We start from the raw sequence: 21,476 nt of genomic DNA on the forward strand, positions 1-21,476 counted from the left end.
CTGCCCTAGAGTCCCCAAAGCTAGCCACCTTCTCTGGAAGTAGAAAAAGGGCATGCCTGTGCTATAAGATGGGAAGGTTGGGAGCCTTTGCTAGGTGTGACAGCTCATGGCTGCAATCCCAGCGCTGGAGAGGCCGAGGCAGTATTACTGCTGTGAGTTCTAGGCTCACCTGGGCTACAAACTCGGCTCTGTCTCAAAAACAGCTGACAAATCTTACAGAAATCAATTTCCTTTTTCATGAGCTATGTAAGTATAATTTATATTGTGCTTGGTAATGTATATGTATTAGATATATATATGAGGGTTTTAAATGTTTTTATTCATCCTTTGAGAATTTATACAATATTTTGTCATATTCTTTCCCCTCCCACAAACCCTCCTGAGCATGAGGCTTGCATTGGAGTGTGCTTGATATACCTACCCAATACCAATCTGGTGGGGGAAAAAATGGATTTTTTTCTTCCCCTCTCCCAGTAGTTATCCATTACAAACAGCGTTTTGGCTAGGGTGGAACTTTGTGTCCACTTCTATATGGAGTTTTTCTGAGACAGGACCTCATGGCTGACTTCTAACTTGACACGTAGCTGAAGATTAACCTTGAATTTCTCATTTTTCTGCCTCCATCTCCCAAGCGCTGGTATGATAGGACTGTGCCACCCGCCCTACTTCATGTGAGGAAAACAATTTGAGTCAGATCCCCAGCCTGATGAATATTGTCCTACAATACCAAATATATTTTTCATCTCATGAACATCTTCTCTCTACTTAGTAGAAATAAATATGGGATAACATTCAGTTACTACCATCTACCACCTGCCATAAAGACTCAAGACGTTCCCCATCCCCAGTTTCGGGGTCAGGACTGAAGTGAGGTGGGCAGGGTCTGAGCCATAAGGAAGGGCTCACTCTCAAGGTGTGTAAAAGACAAAGGCCAGCACCCCCTAGTGCTGAGTCCTACATATAACTCTCTTGCTTTAGTCCCAACCTGATCCTTCCTAGGCTTCATACACAATCCCACCCACTTTGCCTGAAAGTAATTCTCATCCAGTCTTACAACTCTGTAAATACCGAGCGCAAACAGCAACACTTGTCACATTTTATCAACCCCGTCAAAATATTCTCTTATCCAGGCCTTTTTCCTTTCATCTTGGGGTCTTCCCTCAGCTTGTAATTTCTTCTTGTTGTCCTTAGCGTGGCTTGTTGGCTCTTTGTTTTGCTCTGTCCAAGGCAACATCCCACAGGGGAGCCCACGCTAACCTTAAAACTTACGATGTAGCCCAGGCTGGTCTCAAACTCCCAGCAATCTTCAGGCCTCAGCTTTCCTGATGGCTGGGGGTGGGGGCAATTGCCACCATGCTCAACTTTGGCCTGTACTTTCCAGCTTGACAAGGTCACCTCCACAAATGATTAAGGCAGGTGTGCATAGTGTGATATCCAAGGTAACAGCCCAGCCCAGGGTAAGAGTCACACACGATGAAGTCAGGCAGATTTGGAAAGAGACAGAAGGCGCCTCATATTTATGCCTTGATGCTGCTGGATGAAGAAGCAGTGGTAATGGAAATAGTCCATACCTTACTAGGCTGTTGGGACAGTGTGTAACTAGATGATTGGAAACACCTTACATGGTGCCTGCTACCTGGGAAGATCTTGTACACAATACGTACATAGACATTCATCAGCGCCACAGGCCGACTGGAACCTGCAGGCTGCTCTACAGAACCAACCATCATGGCTTCAGCACACGATGCCCTCACACCTCCCCTAGGCTAGATTAAAACATTTCCAGTCACCGACTGGCTCTGTAATAATTGTTTCATGTCAACTTCTCACCAGCATTTTGATATAGCTATTTCTTCTTCTCATTTCATAAAAGCTACTGATTATTAGAATCCCGACAAAACAGACACTTGGTGTTGGACCATGGTAAACACATCTCAAATGTTCTTTATCTAGTTTATTTGTTGCATAATATTTCCATTTGTTTATATCTTATTGTCAAGAAATGGTTCACTGGGTAGGACTGCTTGCTGATCTTCATAGGTCCAGAGGTAAGTCCCTAACAAACATGACAAGCCGCTCACAACCACCTGAAACTCTAGCTCCAGGGGAACCCACACCTTCTTCTGGCCTCGGAGGGCATCAATGTATACGTGTGTGTGTGTGTGTGTGTGTGTGTGTGTGTGTGTGTGTGTGTGTAAAATTTAAAGAATTTTAAAAAGTCTTTATATCCTAATGTCTCCGTAGGGCAGTATTTAGCTTGGTAAAGCAGAGTATATACTAATTTTTTTTTTTTATTAGTGATGAGCAGCTATTTCACTATGGACACATTCCCTGGGAAATGACTTAAGTTCATCAATTATGTCACCTTAACTTTCTAAAAGCAACGATGAGCTTTTCAAGTTTATGAAATATAGATGCTGTCCCAAAACAATGCCACCACTTCATCTTTAATTCTGCTATGGACAAGTCTGTGGCAGTTGTCACAACTGCCAACTTGACACAACCTAAAATCACCTGGGAAAAGAGTCTCAATGAGGGATTGCCTGCCTCAGATTGACCTGTGTGCATGCCTGTGGGAGACTGTCTTGATTACACGTGAATTGATTACACTGTGAGTGGCACCATTCCCTAGGCAGGGAGCCTTAGATTGTAAAAGAATAAAGAAAGCTAGCCCTATACAAGCATGAATGAATTTATTCTCCCCTTACTCTTGGATGGGGTGTTGACTAATTGCTTTGAGTTTCAATGTTGGCTTTCCTGCAATGATTGACAGCAACCGGGAATAATAAGTCAAAACAAAACAAAACAAAAAACCCAAAAACCCTTTCTCTCCTAAGCTGCTTTTTGTCAGGGCATTTTATCATAGTCCAGAGAAGAAAGGACAAGGTCCTACTATCATGTGGCACAAATTCTTATACCCAGAGACTGATGAAAGCACAGTGAAGACATTTGGTTTCTCAAGCCATGAATTTTGGCTCTTGTAATTTTTCCTGCATCTCCTTTCTATAATAAATACCCTTGGTTCAAAGTCATTCTCAAGGCGGATCTCTGTGAGTTCGAGGCCAGCCTGGACTACCAAGTGAGTTCCAGGAAAGGCGCAAAGCTACACAGAGAAACCCTGTCTCGAAAAACCAAAAAAAAAAAAAAAAAAAAAAAAAAAGCAAAGTCATTCTCAAAACCATTTTAAGTCAGGCTATCCCTTCCATATGCGATGTCTCAAAAGGACATCTTATTCAGAAAATAAGAACAGCCTGTATGATACCTAGAACACGCCTGCATATGCTAAACACTAAAACGTAATAAAATATGACCAAACATAGTACCTCTTCTCCCTGGACTTGGACCCAAGTCTTTCTCAGACCTTCTGAAAATGCCCTTCACCTTCTCAGCTTGGTTCTCTGGCACCTCCAGGGTGGCCAACAAATTCTCCAAGCAAAAACGGGGCTCCAAGCCATCAAAACACCCTTCACAGAGGTGCACTGAAGGGGTGTTCCTCCTTTCACGCACCAGCTAGGAACTTGTCCTGCAAGCTAATGATTCAGGTCACTGGCAGAAATGCAAGACTTCCACGTCTGACGAGCAGCCAAATGCCATCTATCCACAGCGGAAGTCCGGGGCCTGACTGTGTCCAGGCTACAGGCTCATTAAGGCTGGGACTTAAGAGCAGAAGGCTGGAGTGGATCACGTTGTGCTGTGGTTTCAGGCTAGGGGTTAGAGAAAGGCAGAACCAAATCCAGGACAGGTCTGTTTATGTTCTGTTCTCATCCAGTCCCTCAGTTCCCAGGGACCTCTCAAGGGTGGCTTCTCTGTTCCATCTGGGCCACATTTTAACCTTTCTTTTATTGTTTTTGTTTTTTTCTTAAATCTCTTTTTCCTTTTCTCTTCCTTTCTATTTCTGTTTCTCTGTCTTGAACAGACTCACATATAGGTAAAGCTGGCCTCAAACATGCTGTTTAGCCTAGGGTGACCTTGAACTTCCAATCTACCTGCCTTCACCTTCTGATTACTAGGGTAACAGGCATGCACCATCTCATCAGGTTTTACGAAGTGCTAGGGAAGAAATCAAGGGCATGCTTAGGCATGCTATGTAGGCAAGCATTCTATCAGCTGAGCTACATCTCCAGCCCTCATATTTCTCTTCATTTATGACTGGGTGGTTCAGAACTAAGTAAGAAATGCATATAAAATGAATACATGGATGCCAGTTTTGCTGGTGATAATCACTGATAGTAACAACACATATCCAGCACCTATGATAAATGTCTTCAGTTCCTCCAAATGCAGTAACCCATCTTCAGAATATCTCTGTGGCATATTGGGTCCATAATATTTTAAGTAAGATCATACAGAAAGGAATCATAACTGATTAGTCTCATATAAGAAGATCAATGATGAACTGTTGTTTGCTTGGTAGAGATAATGAAGTTCTATGCTACTTAATGAGGGAACTGTATCACAGTCCAGTACACATCTTCCACAAGTTTATAATTAATCAAGTAGATTTTATTAACTTTCTCTAAGTTAATAAATTAACTTGACTGTTACTTCAATAACTTTTCTCGTGTTCTCTCTCCCTCCCAGAACCATGGTTTTGGTTGGGTGGCAGTGTGTTCTATGAAACTACTTCCTCAGACTCCCTTGCAGCTAAGGGGGAGCAAGTATCAGTCTCTCGCAGAAAATAAATACTAGAATTTTTTTCATAGTTCTAAGACACTTAGTGTTTCTGTGATTAAGAGAACTGACTCAGTACATACATCCTCTTCCTTTGCTCTCCCCCTTCACCTTGTCTAAAACACCAGCAGCGAACCCAAGTAGTCATCATTTACTATAAGGAAGGAAGTCACAGTCTAAGGATGCTATAGCAGAGAGGAAGCAATTCCAGCTGCACCAGTCTCTGAATACCACCCTGTAAACTCCTGGTCATAGGAGAATATGCAGCTATTTGTCAATGCTGAAGTCAAATTAACCCATGGTCATACAGGCATAGTAGCCCATACCATGTAATCCCAGTACTTAAGAGGCTGAGGCAGGAAGGTCATGAGTTCCAAATTAGCCTGAGTTACAACATAGTAAGATTCTGTCTAAACACAAAACAACCAAACAAAATGCAAAAAAAAAAAAAAAAAAGACGAACTTTTACAAAGCATTAGTCTGTTGGTTTACTGTGGTTATATAACTCGTCATCCTTCAGGCCCACGGGGACCCAGAAAAGAAATGCCCTAGTATACAGGTGAAAGTACCAAGGCTCAGGGTACTTATATAAGGGACTTATCCAAGGTCACATAACTGATACTGGAGTCCCTTGTATATGAGGGTTTTTTTGCTTTTCACAGTTTCAACTACTCATGGTCACATATGGTTCACAAATATTACTGTTTTGGGGTAATCTTACAAATGAACAATTTAGAAAGTTTAAGTATCTTTTGGGCAGGTGACTTGGGTCAGCAATAAAGCATTTGCCAGATAGATAGATAGATAGATAGATAGATAGATAGATAGATAGATAGATAGATAGATAGATAGATAAGCATATAGCATATAAACAAAAATATTATATATTAGAGGGGAGATGGCTGTCGTTGTAAGTCATAGAGCTGGGAGTTAAATTCAGCTCTTCAAATATCTAGCCCAGTATTTTTTCAATACAAGCTGGGATCCACAAATACAAAGGCCACATCATCATCTTCACCACTACCTCAAAGTACACTATGAGCCCATAGTGTTAGCAAAGAAAGTGCAATACAGGTTTGTAGACTCTGGAGTCTGAAGCTCCAGATCAAACTTTGGCTTAAAAACAAACAAATAAACAACTATTATTTGATGATGATGATGATGATGATGATGATGATGGTTGTTAGTATTAAATTTGTGGTGTGTATGTCTATATGTCTCTATTTCCAGCACGTGCATGCAGGTACCCATGAAGCCAGAAGAGGGCATCAGGTACCCGGGAGCTGGAGTTCCAGGCAGTTGTGAGCTGCCAAATGCGGCTGCTGGAAACAACCACAAGAGCAGTATGTACTCCTAACTGCTAAGCCATCTCCCCAGCCTCAAACCATGGCTTTCGATGACTCCTCAACAGGCACACAAATAAAGAATTGCATGAAGAGAATTGAAAAGAACCTTGAATATCTTGTTCGCTCTGATTACTGCGCCCAGTCAACCTCAGTGCCTTCATTTTACAGCTTCCCTATGAACTTCAACTTTTATTTAGGTTTTTATGTCTTAAGAATCATTAGTTTTGTCTAAAGCAAAATAGAAAGAAATTAAACAAAATAAGGTTGGTGCATTCTTTTCACCACAAAATCTACTTTTCACAAAAGTAAAGGAATATTAGTAACTTTATATGAGCCTGAATAGTCTAAGAAGAAAACAAAAACAAACAAACAAACAAAACCTTTAAGGCTTGGGGATATAGCTTAGGGGCAGAGCATTTGCCCAGTGTGCGGGAGGCTCCGTGTGATGAGGGAAGCTCCGTGTGATGCCCACGCTGCAAAACTCAAACAAAACAAAAAGGAACAAGGAAACCGCTCTGGCTAACAGTTACATAGTTGCTATTCATTCTGTTTATGAAACAAAATTATTCTTCCCTCTAGTTCTGCTTGAAAAGTTTCTGAGTATGTGTTATTTATTTATTTATTTATTTATTTATTTATTTATTTATTTAATTGTCCCCCAACGAAGTTTCCCAGTAAGGAAGCCTGGGATGGAGCTTGGAGGCCACCTCGGCATTCAGCTCTGGAGACCAAGCAGCTGTCGGGCAGGTAGGCCTGCAGACCTGGTGTACAAATGGACTGCCAGGACTCTGGGCCATGAGAACACTGGGTAATGGATCCCAGGTGAGGGGAGCCGGCATTCTTCACAAGGCTGTTATACCCTACGGAGACACGGCAGGCCTCAGGAGGCCGTCTTTACCAGGTCCAGCCTCGGGAGTGGGGAGGAGAGAGGATGAGAGGAAGAAAGAGGCTCCATTCAATTATCTCCTCCTGGCGTTGCCATGGTAACGGCTCGGGGAAGCGGGTCAGAACTTTCTCAGTGGCAACAAACAGCAGCTCTCATTCACCATCACCCAAGCCTGCTGACCACACTGGCTGCTTGTGCCGGCGGCAGCCCCAGCAGGGACAGGGGGTTGAGGAGCCATTCTTCTGTCACCTGCTCCGGGGACAGGAGGGGGTGGGGAGGCTGGGGAGGCTGCCTCGGAAGGTCAAAGTCAGAGAACTCTGAGTATGAAGGACCCTTCCTCTCCTAGCTAGAGGCGCTCCTGGACACCACCGTGGGAGCCGCCTGCCTGCCTGCCTGCCCGCCCTACTTCTCTCCCCAGGCAGCGTGAACAATGTGGTGACCTGAATCTGGGTCCCTTCCTTCCATGGTGACTGGGCAGAACCACTGAGCTTTGTTTTCTCTCGGGACACTTTAAATTCTTGGACAGACACGGGTGGGTGATGACATCTGTAAGCGCATTATAAACACAATGAAAATGGGAACCCAAGCTCCCCTGTCTTATCGTATCTCATTTTGAAATTCCTCAGCATTATCTTCGTCAGACCCCTCATGCCCTCTGCATTAAAAAAAAAAAAAAAATCCACTGGGCAGTTGGCACTACCCCTCGTATCTCATCCGCAGGCTGGCTTTACTTTGCCTTCACATGCCACCCACTTCTGAGCCTGTGGTTTTATCCAAAGCAACCGCATCGGCACCTGCTAGCCATGACCAGTATGCCAGGAAGCTCTGCCAGGGTCATCATGAACATAGGGTCTCTCAGCGTCAGCTGGCTGCCTGCCTGCCCCCCCCCCCCAAACTCTGCCTGTATTTGAGAAACAGAGCCCTTACATCTGGGTGAGAAGACTCTGGATTGGGTAGCGTTTCATGAAAACCCAACTGGATGCCTAGCAATCTACGGCAACGCTCCAGTCTCCAGGGCTTCACAGCCAGCGAGGACTCCATCGGGCCTGCGGGCTGTCTTTTCTACTCCAGGTGGTTCCCGGGTGTGGATATGGATGAAAGAATGGCCGCATCCAAACAGAGACAGACAGCCTCAGTTCTATTCTTTCTCATCTTTTGCCCCATCCTATCCCCGCATCTCTAAAGGAAACCAAGCAACAGTGTAGTAAGATTTTGTTGTTGTTTTTCAGTCAAGAATGGGATGCTGAACAACCCCAATCACAAGCGGCCAGGCCACTCCTAGTAGTCTCCTGTCTGTCTGCTCTCATCTGGACAAGGCTATTCACAAGAATACACTTTGACCTTGCGTATTCCCAGGGCACAGGAGGCACTCCTTAAAGACAGGACAACAGAATGAACCAGTAGACCGTCAGAGATGATTAAAAAGATGCTCTGGCCTCCCTGAAGCCATCAGACACCCATCTCACACCAATAATGGTCCTTCCCACACTCCTGTGCAACCTTCTGAAGACCTGCCAAGAGCCAGATGAGGGCCGCATAGCCTACCATCATGCCACTGTCCCCAAGCACCCTTGCTGGTCTCTGTCTTCTGCTTGGGATGCACGTCCTCTCTAATCTGCTGAGAAAACCTGTAGAAAGGTTTTGGCTCACTCCTTAGGAACCTGTGCTGGACATGAAGTATGCTAGCATAGATCACCTGCATCACGGCTCCCAGAATCCTCTTCCCTGCATGGATCCCGGTGTGGACCACAGTAGCATTTTCAGTGAGGTGTAGAGGGCAGAAGTGGAGGTGGCCACTTTCTGTGCTTCAAGGTCAGCACAGGCATGAAGACCAGGAGTAGTAGACAGCGGATGTCACTGCTTTTCCCTTGGGATTTGGGCAGCATGGGACAGCAAGTGGTCTGTGTCACTCATGTTGGTGTTGACTCACAGACTCATGGCATGTTGAAGAGGGATAGCAATAACTCCTTCTGATCCTCTGCGAGGATGGATTTAAAGGTTTGCTTGGGGATGTTGAGAGATGCTATCGTTCCACCCATTCTGGCTGGCTGCCATCTGTCTTGCTCTGCCCGCTCTACATGGAACCTTTTAAAAAACTAGAGTACTGATCACTGCTCCGCTGACTGACATTGGAGGAACAGCCTCACCCAGACTGTGGAACCAGCCCCTACAAACGTACAAGGTCAGATCCCAGAATAAAGAAAGTCCTTACCCAGTTTGAAAATGCAACTTCACTGAGGCCCTAAGTTACACAACCTTCAATGCCCATCCCCACAAGGCCTCTCTCCTTTCCAAGGCTCCTCTCCCATGATGGTTTTTCCACGGCCTTAGCACGGTTTGTTTCTACCCTTCTATTACCAGGATCTAGTGAGTTTGTGTTTCAGCCAGAAATGTGATAAGTGCTTATTAAATTAAGTCTTATTAGCTGCCTAGCCCATCAGGGGTCTCTCCAAAGAATATTACTCTTTTATTCTCCAGGTGGCGAGGTGTCTAAGAAAAGCCCTGCCGCCTGCAGACAACCAGACCCGGATATGAGATTCTGATCTTCCCAGCCCAGGCCTTGTGGTCTTAGCTATCATTTAATCGTTCTGAACCTTGGTTTCCTTAACTATAAAATCCCATCCATCCACTTTATAGATTTGTTAGCAGTTTAAAAAGATGTTAGGGGGTCGGGGGGAGCGGGCTGGAGAAGATGGCTCAGCAGCTAAGAGCACTTACTGCTCTTGCAGAGGACCTGGCTTTCGTTCCCAGCACTCACATAGTGACTCACAACCATCTGTGACCCCAATTCTAGGGGATCCTATGGCCACCACAGGAAGCAGGAAAGTGTGCTGTGTACTTACCTACATACAGGCAAAACACTCATACACGTAAAATAAAAATTAATGAATATTAAAAAGAAAACAGATACACATGGATCCCTTGGTAAATTCCAGGCAAGTCCCTTGTATTCTGCTTGTAGCCTGCATATAGATGCTCCGTTTCTCCCCTCCTTCAGCACTGACCCAATATTCTCTTCACTTCTCAGGCAGGCAGGCAGGCACAAAGCAGTCACCTCCATGTGATAAACAGCCTTGACAATCGCGGCACACACACAGCCTGCCACCTTGCAGGAAGCCGCCCGCCCAGGCACGCGGCCTCCAGCTGAGGTTAGGCCAGCTGGAGCTCACTCACCAGACAGAATGAAGGGTAACAGCCTTCTCAGTAGAGAACAGCTGAGGCAGAGCACACTGGGGACGCAGCTGTTGCCTGGCCCCAGCCCCTGCACTCAGGAATGTTGAGCCCCTCAAATATGCCCTGCAATGGCGTGCACACATGTGGACGCAGATAAACACACAAGCATGGACTTCAACACACCGACCGCATGGGCTCCATGAAAATGGCTGTTGTTCCTTAGCTGCTCCCCCAACTCGTGACATTGAAAAGGAGACTAAGAGTCATGTGGGGTGACCAAGTGATGGTTGCCATCGATTAGGTCTGCATATGGCCCCATCCGGGAAACTAAGGACAGACACCCTGACAGGCCTCTGCCAGGCGCAGCACAGCCCCTTGAGGTGAGGGGACAGGCTAGGCACTGTGCCAGGTGTATGACAGCCCGTGGTGTATGACAGCCTGTTACTGTGCCTGGTTCATCTATTAGGAGCCCAAAGCTGAGAGAATTTAAATCCATTGTTTCTGATCACATGACTGGCAAAGCCGAAGTGCGGGTACAGATTCTGTTGGGCGCTGGCACTCATACCAACAACACAGGCAAACCCCAAGTGACCCCTGTGTTGATGTCAGCAAATGGAAGGTGCCTGAGGTAGAGAGCCTCCGAGACCTCTTAGCCCAGTAAGGTGGACGTGTACAAGGGCGAGCCCAGAGTGGCGAAGGGCCTTGATGAGTCACGGAGGGGCCTTCACTCAAACTCCAGCTCCTGGACAGGCCCTTGTCCTTGTGCCCCTGGCCTCAACATAGATGTTAATTAATAAACCGATTAAGGCAAAAGAACATATAGTGTATACAATAAGAGGTGGCTTTTGGTCCAGCAGAGTTATTTCCTGAACCCAACTTTGCAGTTCTGTCTATACACCCTACACCGAACTATAGTTCCAGGACCAGATCATGATGGCCGGGACTGCCCTGATTCTCTCTGTGGTACTGTGCCCACCTCCCAGGACAGGAAGCCTGCAGGAAGGTTAGCCCATCTTCAGACAGGCAGGATAACTGATTCACTTCTTCGAAGGCACAGCCCCCCACATGACTTCCTCCCTTCCTCACACAGACGCAAACCCAGGCCTGGAACATGCAGGCCTATGCCCCATGGGAACACTGGTGGTCCATCTCACCCCACATCCCTGTCACAAACAGGATATAGAGACAGGATGCATTAGTCTCAGCTCCAAAGGACATGGCTTGACCTGGATTTCCTAGCAATCTCAGAACCTCATCAATTCTTTTTAGTGAATCGGTTCTACTTCTGAGGACAAACAACCCCTCCACGTGGGAATTCCATCTAGGAAGGTATTCTAGAGCCAGAACCTAGTCACGTAGGAGGAAAATCAAAGTGACATCAGACTACAGACCCTGTCCTTAGGGAACATGCAAAGATGGATGCATTCTCAGCCCCTCTCCTAGATAGACCCAAGCCCAGAAACAAGCCTATAGAGAAACAATTTACTACAAAGAGAATGATTTCTTCCATGTTTCAAAAAAGTTGGATACAAAAGTTACCAAGAATCGGATACAAGGGTCTATTCTTAATGGTGCACTATAACATACCAAATTTTCTTTCAAAAGTACATTTCCTCTCTGTTTATATGGTAAGGCTACAAATGTATAGAGAGAGCAGAAGGATGATTGCTTAGGGTTTTGACATCCATAGGACTGTCACAGCTATAGGGCATCAAGTTTCTTCTGAGGTGTGAAATGGTGTAAGATGGATGAGTGTGCTACTGATGACAATTAACTGTGACTACACGAGACACTATTTTCCCCTTCTGTGAACACACTGTATTGTATGTGTACTAGATCTTAAGCAGATAAAGACAAGAACACATATGTGCACACAGGCGTCTACAGCAGCATTCTTCACAAAGTCAAAAAAAAAAAAAAAAAACCAGTGGGAAGGATGTAAATGCCACCCGTCAGTAGTAGATACACAGAAGACCATATGGTCATACACAAAGGAATAAGTACAAGCTGTAAACCTGATGATGCGGATGTCTGTGAAACTCTGAACATACTGAAAACTAGTTGAACTGTACTCTTGTTTGCCTGTGTGCAAATCAAGTGTTGCCAATCAAACCCAGGGCCACACAGGAGTGCTCTACAGTCCCTTACTGTGTCCTTTTCATGGAAGAAGGACAAGGCATATGAATCACAACTCAATAAAGGAATCACCAAAGGTAAGATAAAAGCACTTCCCCCAACAACTGCTTCTTTCAGAAGTTAGAAGAATTCAGTAACGATGGCATTTTCCATTGTGTTTCTAGATATTGTACCTTTACAAGGAATCCACTGTTTCTGCTTAAAGAGGTCGAAAATGCAAGGAGGTTTGAACCGGACTGCAGCATGGAATCGGGCAGGGCAGGGGAACAGTCTTTAGAAACAGATGGGAGATTGGTGGAAGCCACTACTCTCCCCACTAAATGGTTTTTAAAGTGACCTTTTAGTGTTAATATTCTCAGGCAGAAAGCATGTCTTCATATGCTCTGTCAGTTGGGGAGACACCGATTCAGGCTGGGTAATAATAAGACCAAGAGGGGTCTTCTAGACAGTAATTCTGTGTCTGGGAACAATCCATTGCCATTGTCCTATTTCAAAGAACCCAGGTCAGGGAGTGAGCTTGAGGTAAGCATTGAATGGGCCCTGAGCACCAAGGAAGAGGCAGAGAAGGAGAAAGCCTTAGAGCTCCAGCCAGGCTGACTCATGCGAGGTTCAAGAATATAAGTCACCAGAGCCATGGGCAAGGGCATGAACTTGAGCCATATTAGACACATAATAGTGATAGATAAGATTACAGAGTACTCACTGTGTGTTAGATAGCTTACTAAGTGAGGTAATTACTATAATTACATCCCATTTAGTCAGGAACTGGCCCCAGGATTGCAGAGCTGCTAAGGGAGTGCCTGAATCCAAACTCAAGAGTCTGGAACCAGGCAGGTCACCCCTCCCCGATGGACAAAGGGACCCTACGACTGGATTGACAGGTTTGAATCCAGCTCTGGGACCTTAGGCAAGCTACGTAGTCTCAAAAAAAAATGGTATCTCCTTCAAAGAGCTCATGAAACATGAAGAAATAAAAGACAATTAAGTGACTACTATAGGAATAACTGGCTCGTCTCAAGGCTGGATCCAGAAAGACCTCGACAGGTAAGCAAGCCCATTGCTGAGGTTGGACGGAGCTTGCTCACGTAATGAAGATGAAAAAGGAAGCGGTGATTTGAACCATGTGTTTGAACATGTCGTTCCTGGCTAGCGGGGCTGTGTTGGCGGGTTATGGAACCCTTGAGAAAGGAAGCGTGGAGGATGCAAGTGGGATCACCAGGAACCGACCTTGGAGGCTTCAGTCTGCTCCCCGACTTCCAGCTGGAGTGCTTTGGTTCCTGCTCAGCTACCAGGATGTGGCCAGCAACCTCATAGTCTCACTGCCAGGGCGAGGAACTGACGCTGCCACAGTGCCCTCCACACGGGGTGGCCTGAATCCCCTGAACCATATGCCAAAATAAACTCCTCCTTAAACTGCTTCTGTGGGATATTTGGTCCCAGTGACGCCAAAGTATCTTACGCAGGGGAGCATCCCACGTGGTCGCACAGCCAGTTCAGATGCTAAGCATGCCACGGGACTGGACCTGCCTGAGAAACCTGCCTGGGGAGCAGGTGGCAGGCCCTGAGGTGGCCGAGTGGGAGGAGGACAGGATATGGGACACGGGGTTCAAAGGGAACGAGGGAAACAGAGCTGGAGGTGTAGGGAGCAGGGAGAGTCGGGCCCTGAGCAAGAACTCAGGTAGGGGCTTCCTGAAGACAGGAAGATAAAGAGGAAAGAGAAAAGGAGGAGACAGTTTCCTGAGCATGTGGGGGGCCGGGGGAGCGGGGTTAGGGGTGGTAGGAGGAGTCTGACGCACTAACAAGAGTCTTCAGCTGCCAGATGAGGCAGGAGAGCAGTGCTGAGCCCCGCACGTGTGTGAACAGGGCATGCATTGATCACCAACTGTATTCTAACCACAGAACCCGCTCTACTGCTTTTGGCTCCCTTTATTTCTCTGCCTTCTCTGCTGCCCTATATATCTGGACTTTCGCTGGCCATAAAACAGCTCAAGTGTAGTCCTCGGGATGGAAAAGGGTGAAACTAAATCAACGAACGTTCAACTCTGGTGAAAGGCGTAGTAAGAAACAAGTTATAAATACTGGCAACGGTGAAGTTCTGCAATTTATTTTAGACGTTCCTGCTTCGGTAGATAAATAGATGACTGAGGCTCAGGTTAGATCACGGGGAGCGTCAACCTGGCCCCGGTTTCCAAGAGCAGAAGAATAAAGGTTTTAACTGGTATTTATCTAACGCTGATGAACCCATCTGACTCCACCTTCCTTACTTTTCTCATTGTGACCCAACACCTGACGGGAAGCAAGAAGACAAGAAAGATTTACTATGATTCAAGGCTCAAGGGATCCAGTCCATGGTGGGGAAAGCATGAAGGAGGGAACATGAGGTGGCCAGTCACATGTGTCCTCATCCAGGAAGCAGAGTGGGCTGAATACTACTACCCACCTGGATATTCAGATTGGGATTCCAGTCCCTGGGACGGTGCCTTTTTAAAGCACCCGATAGACACGCAGAGGTGTGTTTCCATGGTGATCTACATCCAGTCAAGTTGACAACTGATGATTGATCATCACAACCCCTACCTCCTACCCTCTGGATATGCTGAAGCAGTACAATTGCAGACAGTTTGGAATTACAGTGCTGTGGCCAGAAGCTTGGCTACTTTAGTTGGGATCAAATCTGGGTCCTGATACTCAGCGGCTGTGTAGCTTTGAGCAACTTAAATGGCCTCTCTGAGCTTCACTTCCTGTGTCTGCAAATTAAGGGACCGTAACGGACAAAGCCTCACAGTGAGGCACTCACAGTACTGAATGTATATCAAGTACCCGGAAGCACTCTTGCTAGATGATAAACCCTAAAGCTCATATTCTTTTTTTTTTTCTTTTCCAGTTTGCAACCCATATGAACGATCTCTATGAAAACACTGTTGTGGAACATTAGTTGAAGATGTGTTACATTTGTTTATGCTGTGGAACATTTGTTTAATGATGCAAAGATGTGTTGCATTTGTTTAACTCTGTGAAGCTGTGTTCCTTTGCCTGTCCAAAACACCTGATGGTCTAATAAAGAGCTAAACGGCCAATAGTGACGCAGGAGAGAGAAATACGTTGGGCTGGCAGGCAGAGAGGATAAATAGAAGGAGATATCATGGAAAGAAGGAAGGAGTCAGTCACCCAGCTACACAGCAAGCCACGGAGTAAGAGTAAGATTTATAGAAGTAAGAGAATGGGAAAAGCCCAGAGGCAAAAGGTAGACAGGATAATTTAAGTTAAGGAAAGCTGGCTAGAAACAAGCCAAGGTGAGGCTGGGCATTCATAAGTAAGAATAATTCTCTGTGTATTTATTTGGAAGCTGGGGGGCAGGACCCCAAAGACCAAAGAGTAAAAAGAGTAAAAAAAAAAAAAAAAAACAACCAACAAAACACCTCTACAACAATAAAAATTAAAAAGCAAAAAACAAAAAACAAAACCAGATGGGCCCCAGAGACTGCTGGCTTCATGGCTTCCTTGAACATATTGAATAGAAAATTCTGGCATTACCTGTCAGGCATCTGGCTCTTTTTCAGATCAGTCTTATATATGTGTATATAACACAAATGAAATATCAGCTCTTATGGGAAGTGCTAATTTCCCACCAAACAACAACTCTCCCTCTTAAGAGTGACATTTGTTCAGGGCAAAAGTGGGTTCAGCTATTGAAACTCTCTTGTGATTCAGCAATTGAATAACGGCTTTTTTGCGGGGAGAGGGGTACTTTCTCTCATGGTTTCAGAGAGTCTCAGCCTATCACAGTGGAGAGGTAGGAGTCATTGATTCATGGCAGCTGAAACACATTATGGGGTCTCTTTGCAACACATTTAAATCTACCTGCTACCAAAGTGAGGGCCTGGACCCATCCAACACTCTGCTTTTGTCCACACCCCACCATTTAAACGATGAAAGGTGTGATCCTTTTTCTAAAACTCTCTCCCTTCAAATGTGAGCTACCTGTTCTGGCATTGCTACATCTTAGTGCCCAGAAGTCTGCATGCCCTCCATACCAAGTCGGTGCTTGGAAAACAGTAGCCACATGAAGAAACAAAGAGAAGAATCAGGAATAGGGTCAGGAGGGGTTCTGGGTAAACGTTCTTAAAGGCATGCTTCTGCCATCCCCACCCCCCTTTCACTGTATTTCCACTCCTTGCCTCGAAGATGTAGCAGCCACTTTGAGGTCATGATGACCCTCCCTCACAGCTCTTATAAAAGAAAGAAAACAAAACCAGAAACCACAGCCTGGCTTCCAGAAGCCGGTTGAGTCATAGGGCCAGTCCTAAGTATATGAATGGAAAGAAAATGGATCCAATAAAAGTGGCATTTCTTTATGTCACAGTGTGTCAGGCTTCCTGATACTCACACTTAACCTAATTCCTGATAGGTATAAAAGATCTTTCCTAGCCAAGAAAAATAAAAGGAAAGAAGAAAAGGCTTTTCCTTCCAGATATCTTTGTGAAGAGCTACTAACAAGAAATTTGGCTCATGTTCAACCCTCACAGTAGCAGACACCAATCCAAGATCAGGGCCAGGATGTGGACACTACATTTCATCAATAGGTAATGTGGATAGTTGTAAAAATTAAAGACTCAGTCAGATGAAAGCTTCCTCGATTCCTCGATTATCTTCTCAATGAAAACCTATGGCAGGAGTGTAGGAACATGTGGCTGGCCATGCAGCTCAGGGACAGATCTGCTCTAGCACATGCCACACAAGGTCCCATGTCTAATCACCAGTGCCACAAACAAAAATAAGACAAACACCACCTGGCTGAAAATCAGGATGAATGAGGGTGTTTGTCACAGGGGTGACGGGGCAGGAGGATCCAGTTTCTCTTCCCACTGACCTACCTTCCTACTGTATATCCCTTTGATTCTATGTTGTGCAGGGAGCCTAGACGCTTACCTCCAAACTAGACAGGAGCACCAAGGAATGTGGTGCCAAGCAAGAGTGCCAGTACTCCTCACTCCTTGTCCTCTTCATGATAGACTCACTCACCACCCTTGGTCCAAGCTAACTTCCTGGAACTTAAGACTTTAAACCCTGGTAAGTGTTAAGTACCACTGGAAGAAGTAATGTGTTTTTAAGAAACAGACCTTGTATCATAATCCATGCTAGATCCCTGTCTTAGCAAAGCTTTTACCTGGGGCAGCCAGGTGGGAAGCATGTGAGCTCTGGCCCCAACAACAACTGGGGGGTCATTGGATCCAGAAGGCAGGAGCCAGAGTCAGCTGATCTTGGTCTTTAAGTTGCCTGTGGCCCCTGAGCCTCTGTCCCCCACGGGAAGGCTGTCGTAGGACATGTCTCCCTTTGTCTAGTAAGATCTCTTACATGCCAAATAAAAAGCAGAATTTTCTGCCCATAAAGCAACACTCTGAGTCAGACTGGTATTTTAGTTGGCAGACACTCAGCGGACACTAACCAGACACAACCAACGGGTTTGCCAGGCCATCTTCCCCAGCCTCAACAAGCAACTGCAAACTGCCAGTCGGTGTGAGGGTAGGAGGCATCCAGGGATTTTCCAGTTGAACATATCCGCACCCGAAAGCCCAAAGAATAACTTTTCAAAGTAAACCGTGCATTAAATCTGTTCTAACTATATCCGACTTAGACATTTCGGAGTGATCACTCATCTTTGAAGACAAGGCGAAACCTGAAACCTCTTAGAAGATTTTAATCAAAAAATAATTATCAACTAATGCGTGTTTTTCTACTTTATGGCCACTGTGTTAAAAATTGACTCAGGAGGAACTGCTGGATCTAAAACCCTGGTCAAAGTTTGATGAGGGGCAGAGCGTGCTCAAGTCTCAGATATTCTCCCCACAGAATATTTGTTTGTTACCCAGAGAAAAGCATTATTTCCCAGAGGAAAGCCTGACAGATACCATGAGAAACAGATCATCAAAATTCATTATCTCCAATCATGGGATTAGCAGGCATCATGAGCCTCCTGACGTAATGACTGTGGAGAAGAAAAGAAACAAGAAAGCCCTAACATAAAAAAAAACTAGTCTACTCAAAAAAAAAAAAAAAGCAAGTTTACAAGAGACTAAGAAACCCTTTCAGACAATGCATGAAAATGCCATGAGTAATTTTTTAAGTGCTCGATTGAAAAAACATAAATGTCTCAGCATCAGGACAAAGAAGAAAGCTGAACTGCAAGTCAGAAGAACTCACTGTAAGTTTTCTTCTCAATAAATCCCCTGTGGTTCCGTCAGAGTGTGTGTGTCTTTGTCCTTAAGAAATGCGTGCCAAAGACTCAAGGGTTTCAGGCTGCGATGTGTGCAACTCACTTTCAAATGGTTCAGCAACTGTGTGTGTGTGTGTGTGTGTGTGTGTGTGTGTGTGTGTGTGTGTGTGCCCCAGAGAGAGAGAACAAAAGAGCATACACACATCAGTAAATGCTGATTCGGAGTATGGAAGCTTTGTTTTGAGGTTAAAAAAGAATGCTATAATTTTCAAGAACCATTACTAGGGAAGTGAATAAAATATTTTAAAATTTTCAGAATGTTTAGAAAAAATACTTAAACCTGAACCAATTAAAAGAACAGAGGCAAAATGGTAGATGGGGGGGAGATGGGGTGGAGGGGTTGTCAACAGTAGGTATGGTGCCAATTCTTTTATTAGCCTCTGAGGAGTCCATCAGCCTCCCCCGGGCCACAGAAGTCCCACCATATTTCCAAGGAAAGGATACAAACACGGAAAACATGACTCGCCACCACTGAGGGAAAGGAATGCCCAGCTTAACCAAGGCTAACCCTAACTCGGTGAGTCGCTTCCCCCTCTCATTTCCTGGAGGACTCAGATGCTGAAGGAACACCTGAGCTCTCTGCCTCCATCACACCCAAGTGATACAGCAGGTCAAGAGAATCCACAGCCCATGTTCTCAATGCTTCTCCAGCACCTCAGCACGGCCCATGTTCCAAGTCAGTGTCCACATACACCCATGGCCTACTTCAGCCTCAACAAGAGGAGGATCCTGGCAGGATCCAAGTCCACTCAACCAAGAGATTCTTACACAGTGTGTGCGTCTGTCTCCCAACCCTTGCTTTTCATTGGCTCTTTGGTCCTAATGATATTATTTTTAGTCTTGACCCAAACCTACTCAGCCCCTTTAGGTTCGTTCAGAGCTGCAGCTTTCTGATAAAGCGACATTCACGCCTCGATGCTGTCTCTGCCAGCAGCACACACGTGGCCGGATTAGGCCGAGGGGGCTGTAAAGTACACACACACTTGCCCAGCGTGTGCTTCTCATTCCTAAAATACTTCGTTCCTAAACCACTTCTCTGCCTCTCTTGGCACAAGACAGGACAAGTGGCTCTGGGCCAGAGGAAGTGTCTGCTTAGAGATGTGGGCTTTCTTTAAATTTCTTTACTTCAGAAAAAAAAAAAAATCACATGGAAAACGTTCTAGCATGATTACAAGGGAACAGAGTAGAAAGGGGGCAAACCGGTAGATAAAGATATTTGGTTTTGGTTTTTGAAGTTGTCTAAAAGAAACACTGAAAATATAAAACCCAGCATTATCTTTTATGAGAACAGACATTACAGCGCCTAAGTGAGGACAAGAAAACAAAAATATCCCTTTAACAGAAAAGGTTCATGCATGAGTGCCAGCTTCTCACACATGCATCACATGCTTGTTTTGAGGTAGCATGCCCATACGAGGTACGGGGGAGACCTTTCAAAGTCACTGCTTTCGTTAGAATGTATTTTTATTTTTCTACTTGGCTCCTTCGTGCTTTTTTTCATCCTCTACTAAAAGCAAAGGTCAAAGATGAAAAGCCTATCCCAGCTGGTTTAGCTGCCCTGTCCCTCAAGCTCCAGGCATTTATTGGGGACCCCCTCACGACTAGCTATGCAAAATTAACGGCTCTCTTGAAAAGCCGCAGGCATCCCCAGCTGGCCTGCAAAGCCCACCAACGGCAGACGTACCACCCAGAACACGTTAAAGACTATCACCTCCCACTCCAGCCCAGACGCCTCCCCGGTAGCTCAGACTGGGGCGGGAGGGTAACTTACTTTCTTTCCACTTCTGGTGTTGACACGGCGCTGCAGAAGCCAAGGGACTCCTAAAAGAGAGAGAAGGTTCTCAGCGTCAGTAAGCGACAACGGTGTCTCGTTCCTACAGAATATCACTTGAGAGAAGAGGCAGAAGCCAAACCAGATGATGAAAGTCGCTGTGCTTACTTCGAGCTGGGACCGCAGCTGAAGTGACGTGGGGCCGGCGTTGGGTTTCTCCTAAAACAGAACAGATGCAGCCTTGATGAGACTCCCAAACGTGGCACACACACAGAAAGATAAATAGATATGTAAGAAGAGATGGGAGGATTTGGGAAGCACTCCTCTGTACAGTGGGAGGAGATGGCAGAGATAAATGGATTTTCTGGAAAACCTGAAATGCTTCTCAGATGGGAGCACAAGACTCTTGGAACGGAACTGCTTTACCAAACGTCACTGCTGCTATACTCTGCTCACAGTTTTACTACACACAAGCACCAATCAACAGAGGGGCCCTGAGAGTTAATGGTGGAATAAGTCTCTAGATACACTGGGCCATCATCACTAGACACTGAATTTACCGCAGCTGTTGAAGCTTATTTTTCAATAACAGCGGAGTTCCAGCCTGATGGTTTTACGTTTACTTGTCTATATTTATTGGGGAGGGCACACACTGGTGCCCTGGCGTGCGTGTGGAGGTCAGAGGCCAGCTTTCGGGAGTCAATTCACTCCTTCCACCAGGTGGAACCAAGGATTAAACTCAGGTTGCTAGGTAGAGCTTCAAGGGCTCTTGCCTGCTGGGAGAGCCATCTCGGCAACTCCCAACCTGATTTTGAAATTCTACATTTATTCAAAGGATTCAGTAACGTAAGGCTTATTGGAAATGTGTGTTAGAAAGCTGGAAGACTAACTGGATATTATCTCACCCTTTTAAAAAAAATCACCATATATATTACAAATGAACTGGCCTGTTTGAAAATTTACGAAAGCTCTCAGCTTGCAGGTGATGAATGACATAAAAATGCATGATGCTGTGAGTTTATTGAGAAACATTAAATCACAAGGACAGAGGAATCCGCTTTAGAGATAAAATCCACCATGCCCTGTAACACCCTTGTTTTATAGTAAATGGATGTGTTTCCCTTGAAAATGAAAAACACAAGGGGGAGAGAAGTGAGTTACATGTGATGTAAACAGTGGACGGAGACGGGCTTTGGGGGTCTAAGGGTGAAAGTTGTA

The 21,476-nt window shown here is 45.4% G+C and overlaps 1 protein-coding gene across 3 annotated transcripts in view; it reads right to left on the bottom strand.

Moving 5' to 3' along the window:
* Sash1 (SAM and SH3 domain containing 1) overlaps window positions 1-21,476 on the bottom strand; it is a 175,123-nt gene that overhangs the window by 76,005 nt on the left and 77,642 nt on the right. For 2 of the 3 annotated variants that reach the window (XM_052750997.1, XM_052750999.1), the window contains exons 3-4: window positions 20,427-20,477; window positions 20,259-20,308 (exon numbers count right to left, since the gene is read on the bottom strand). In XM_052750997.1, the coding sequence (XP_052606957.1) occupies window positions 20,259-20,308; window positions 20,427-20,477 (101 nt within the window). The remainder of the gene's footprint in view (window positions 1-20,258; window positions 20,309-20,426; window positions 20,478-21,476) is intronic. The other variant, XM_052750998.1, reaches the window with a different exon arrangement.

The sequence above is a fragment of the Peromyscus californicus genome, unplaced genomic scaffold (assembly GCF_007827085.1).
Source record: "Peromyscus californicus insignis strain IS unplaced genomic scaffold, ASM782708v3 Scaffold_22__1_contigs__length_63687245, whole genome shotgun sequence".
NCBI lineage: Eukaryota > Metazoa > Chordata > Mammalia > Rodentia > Cricetidae > Peromyscus > Peromyscus californicus.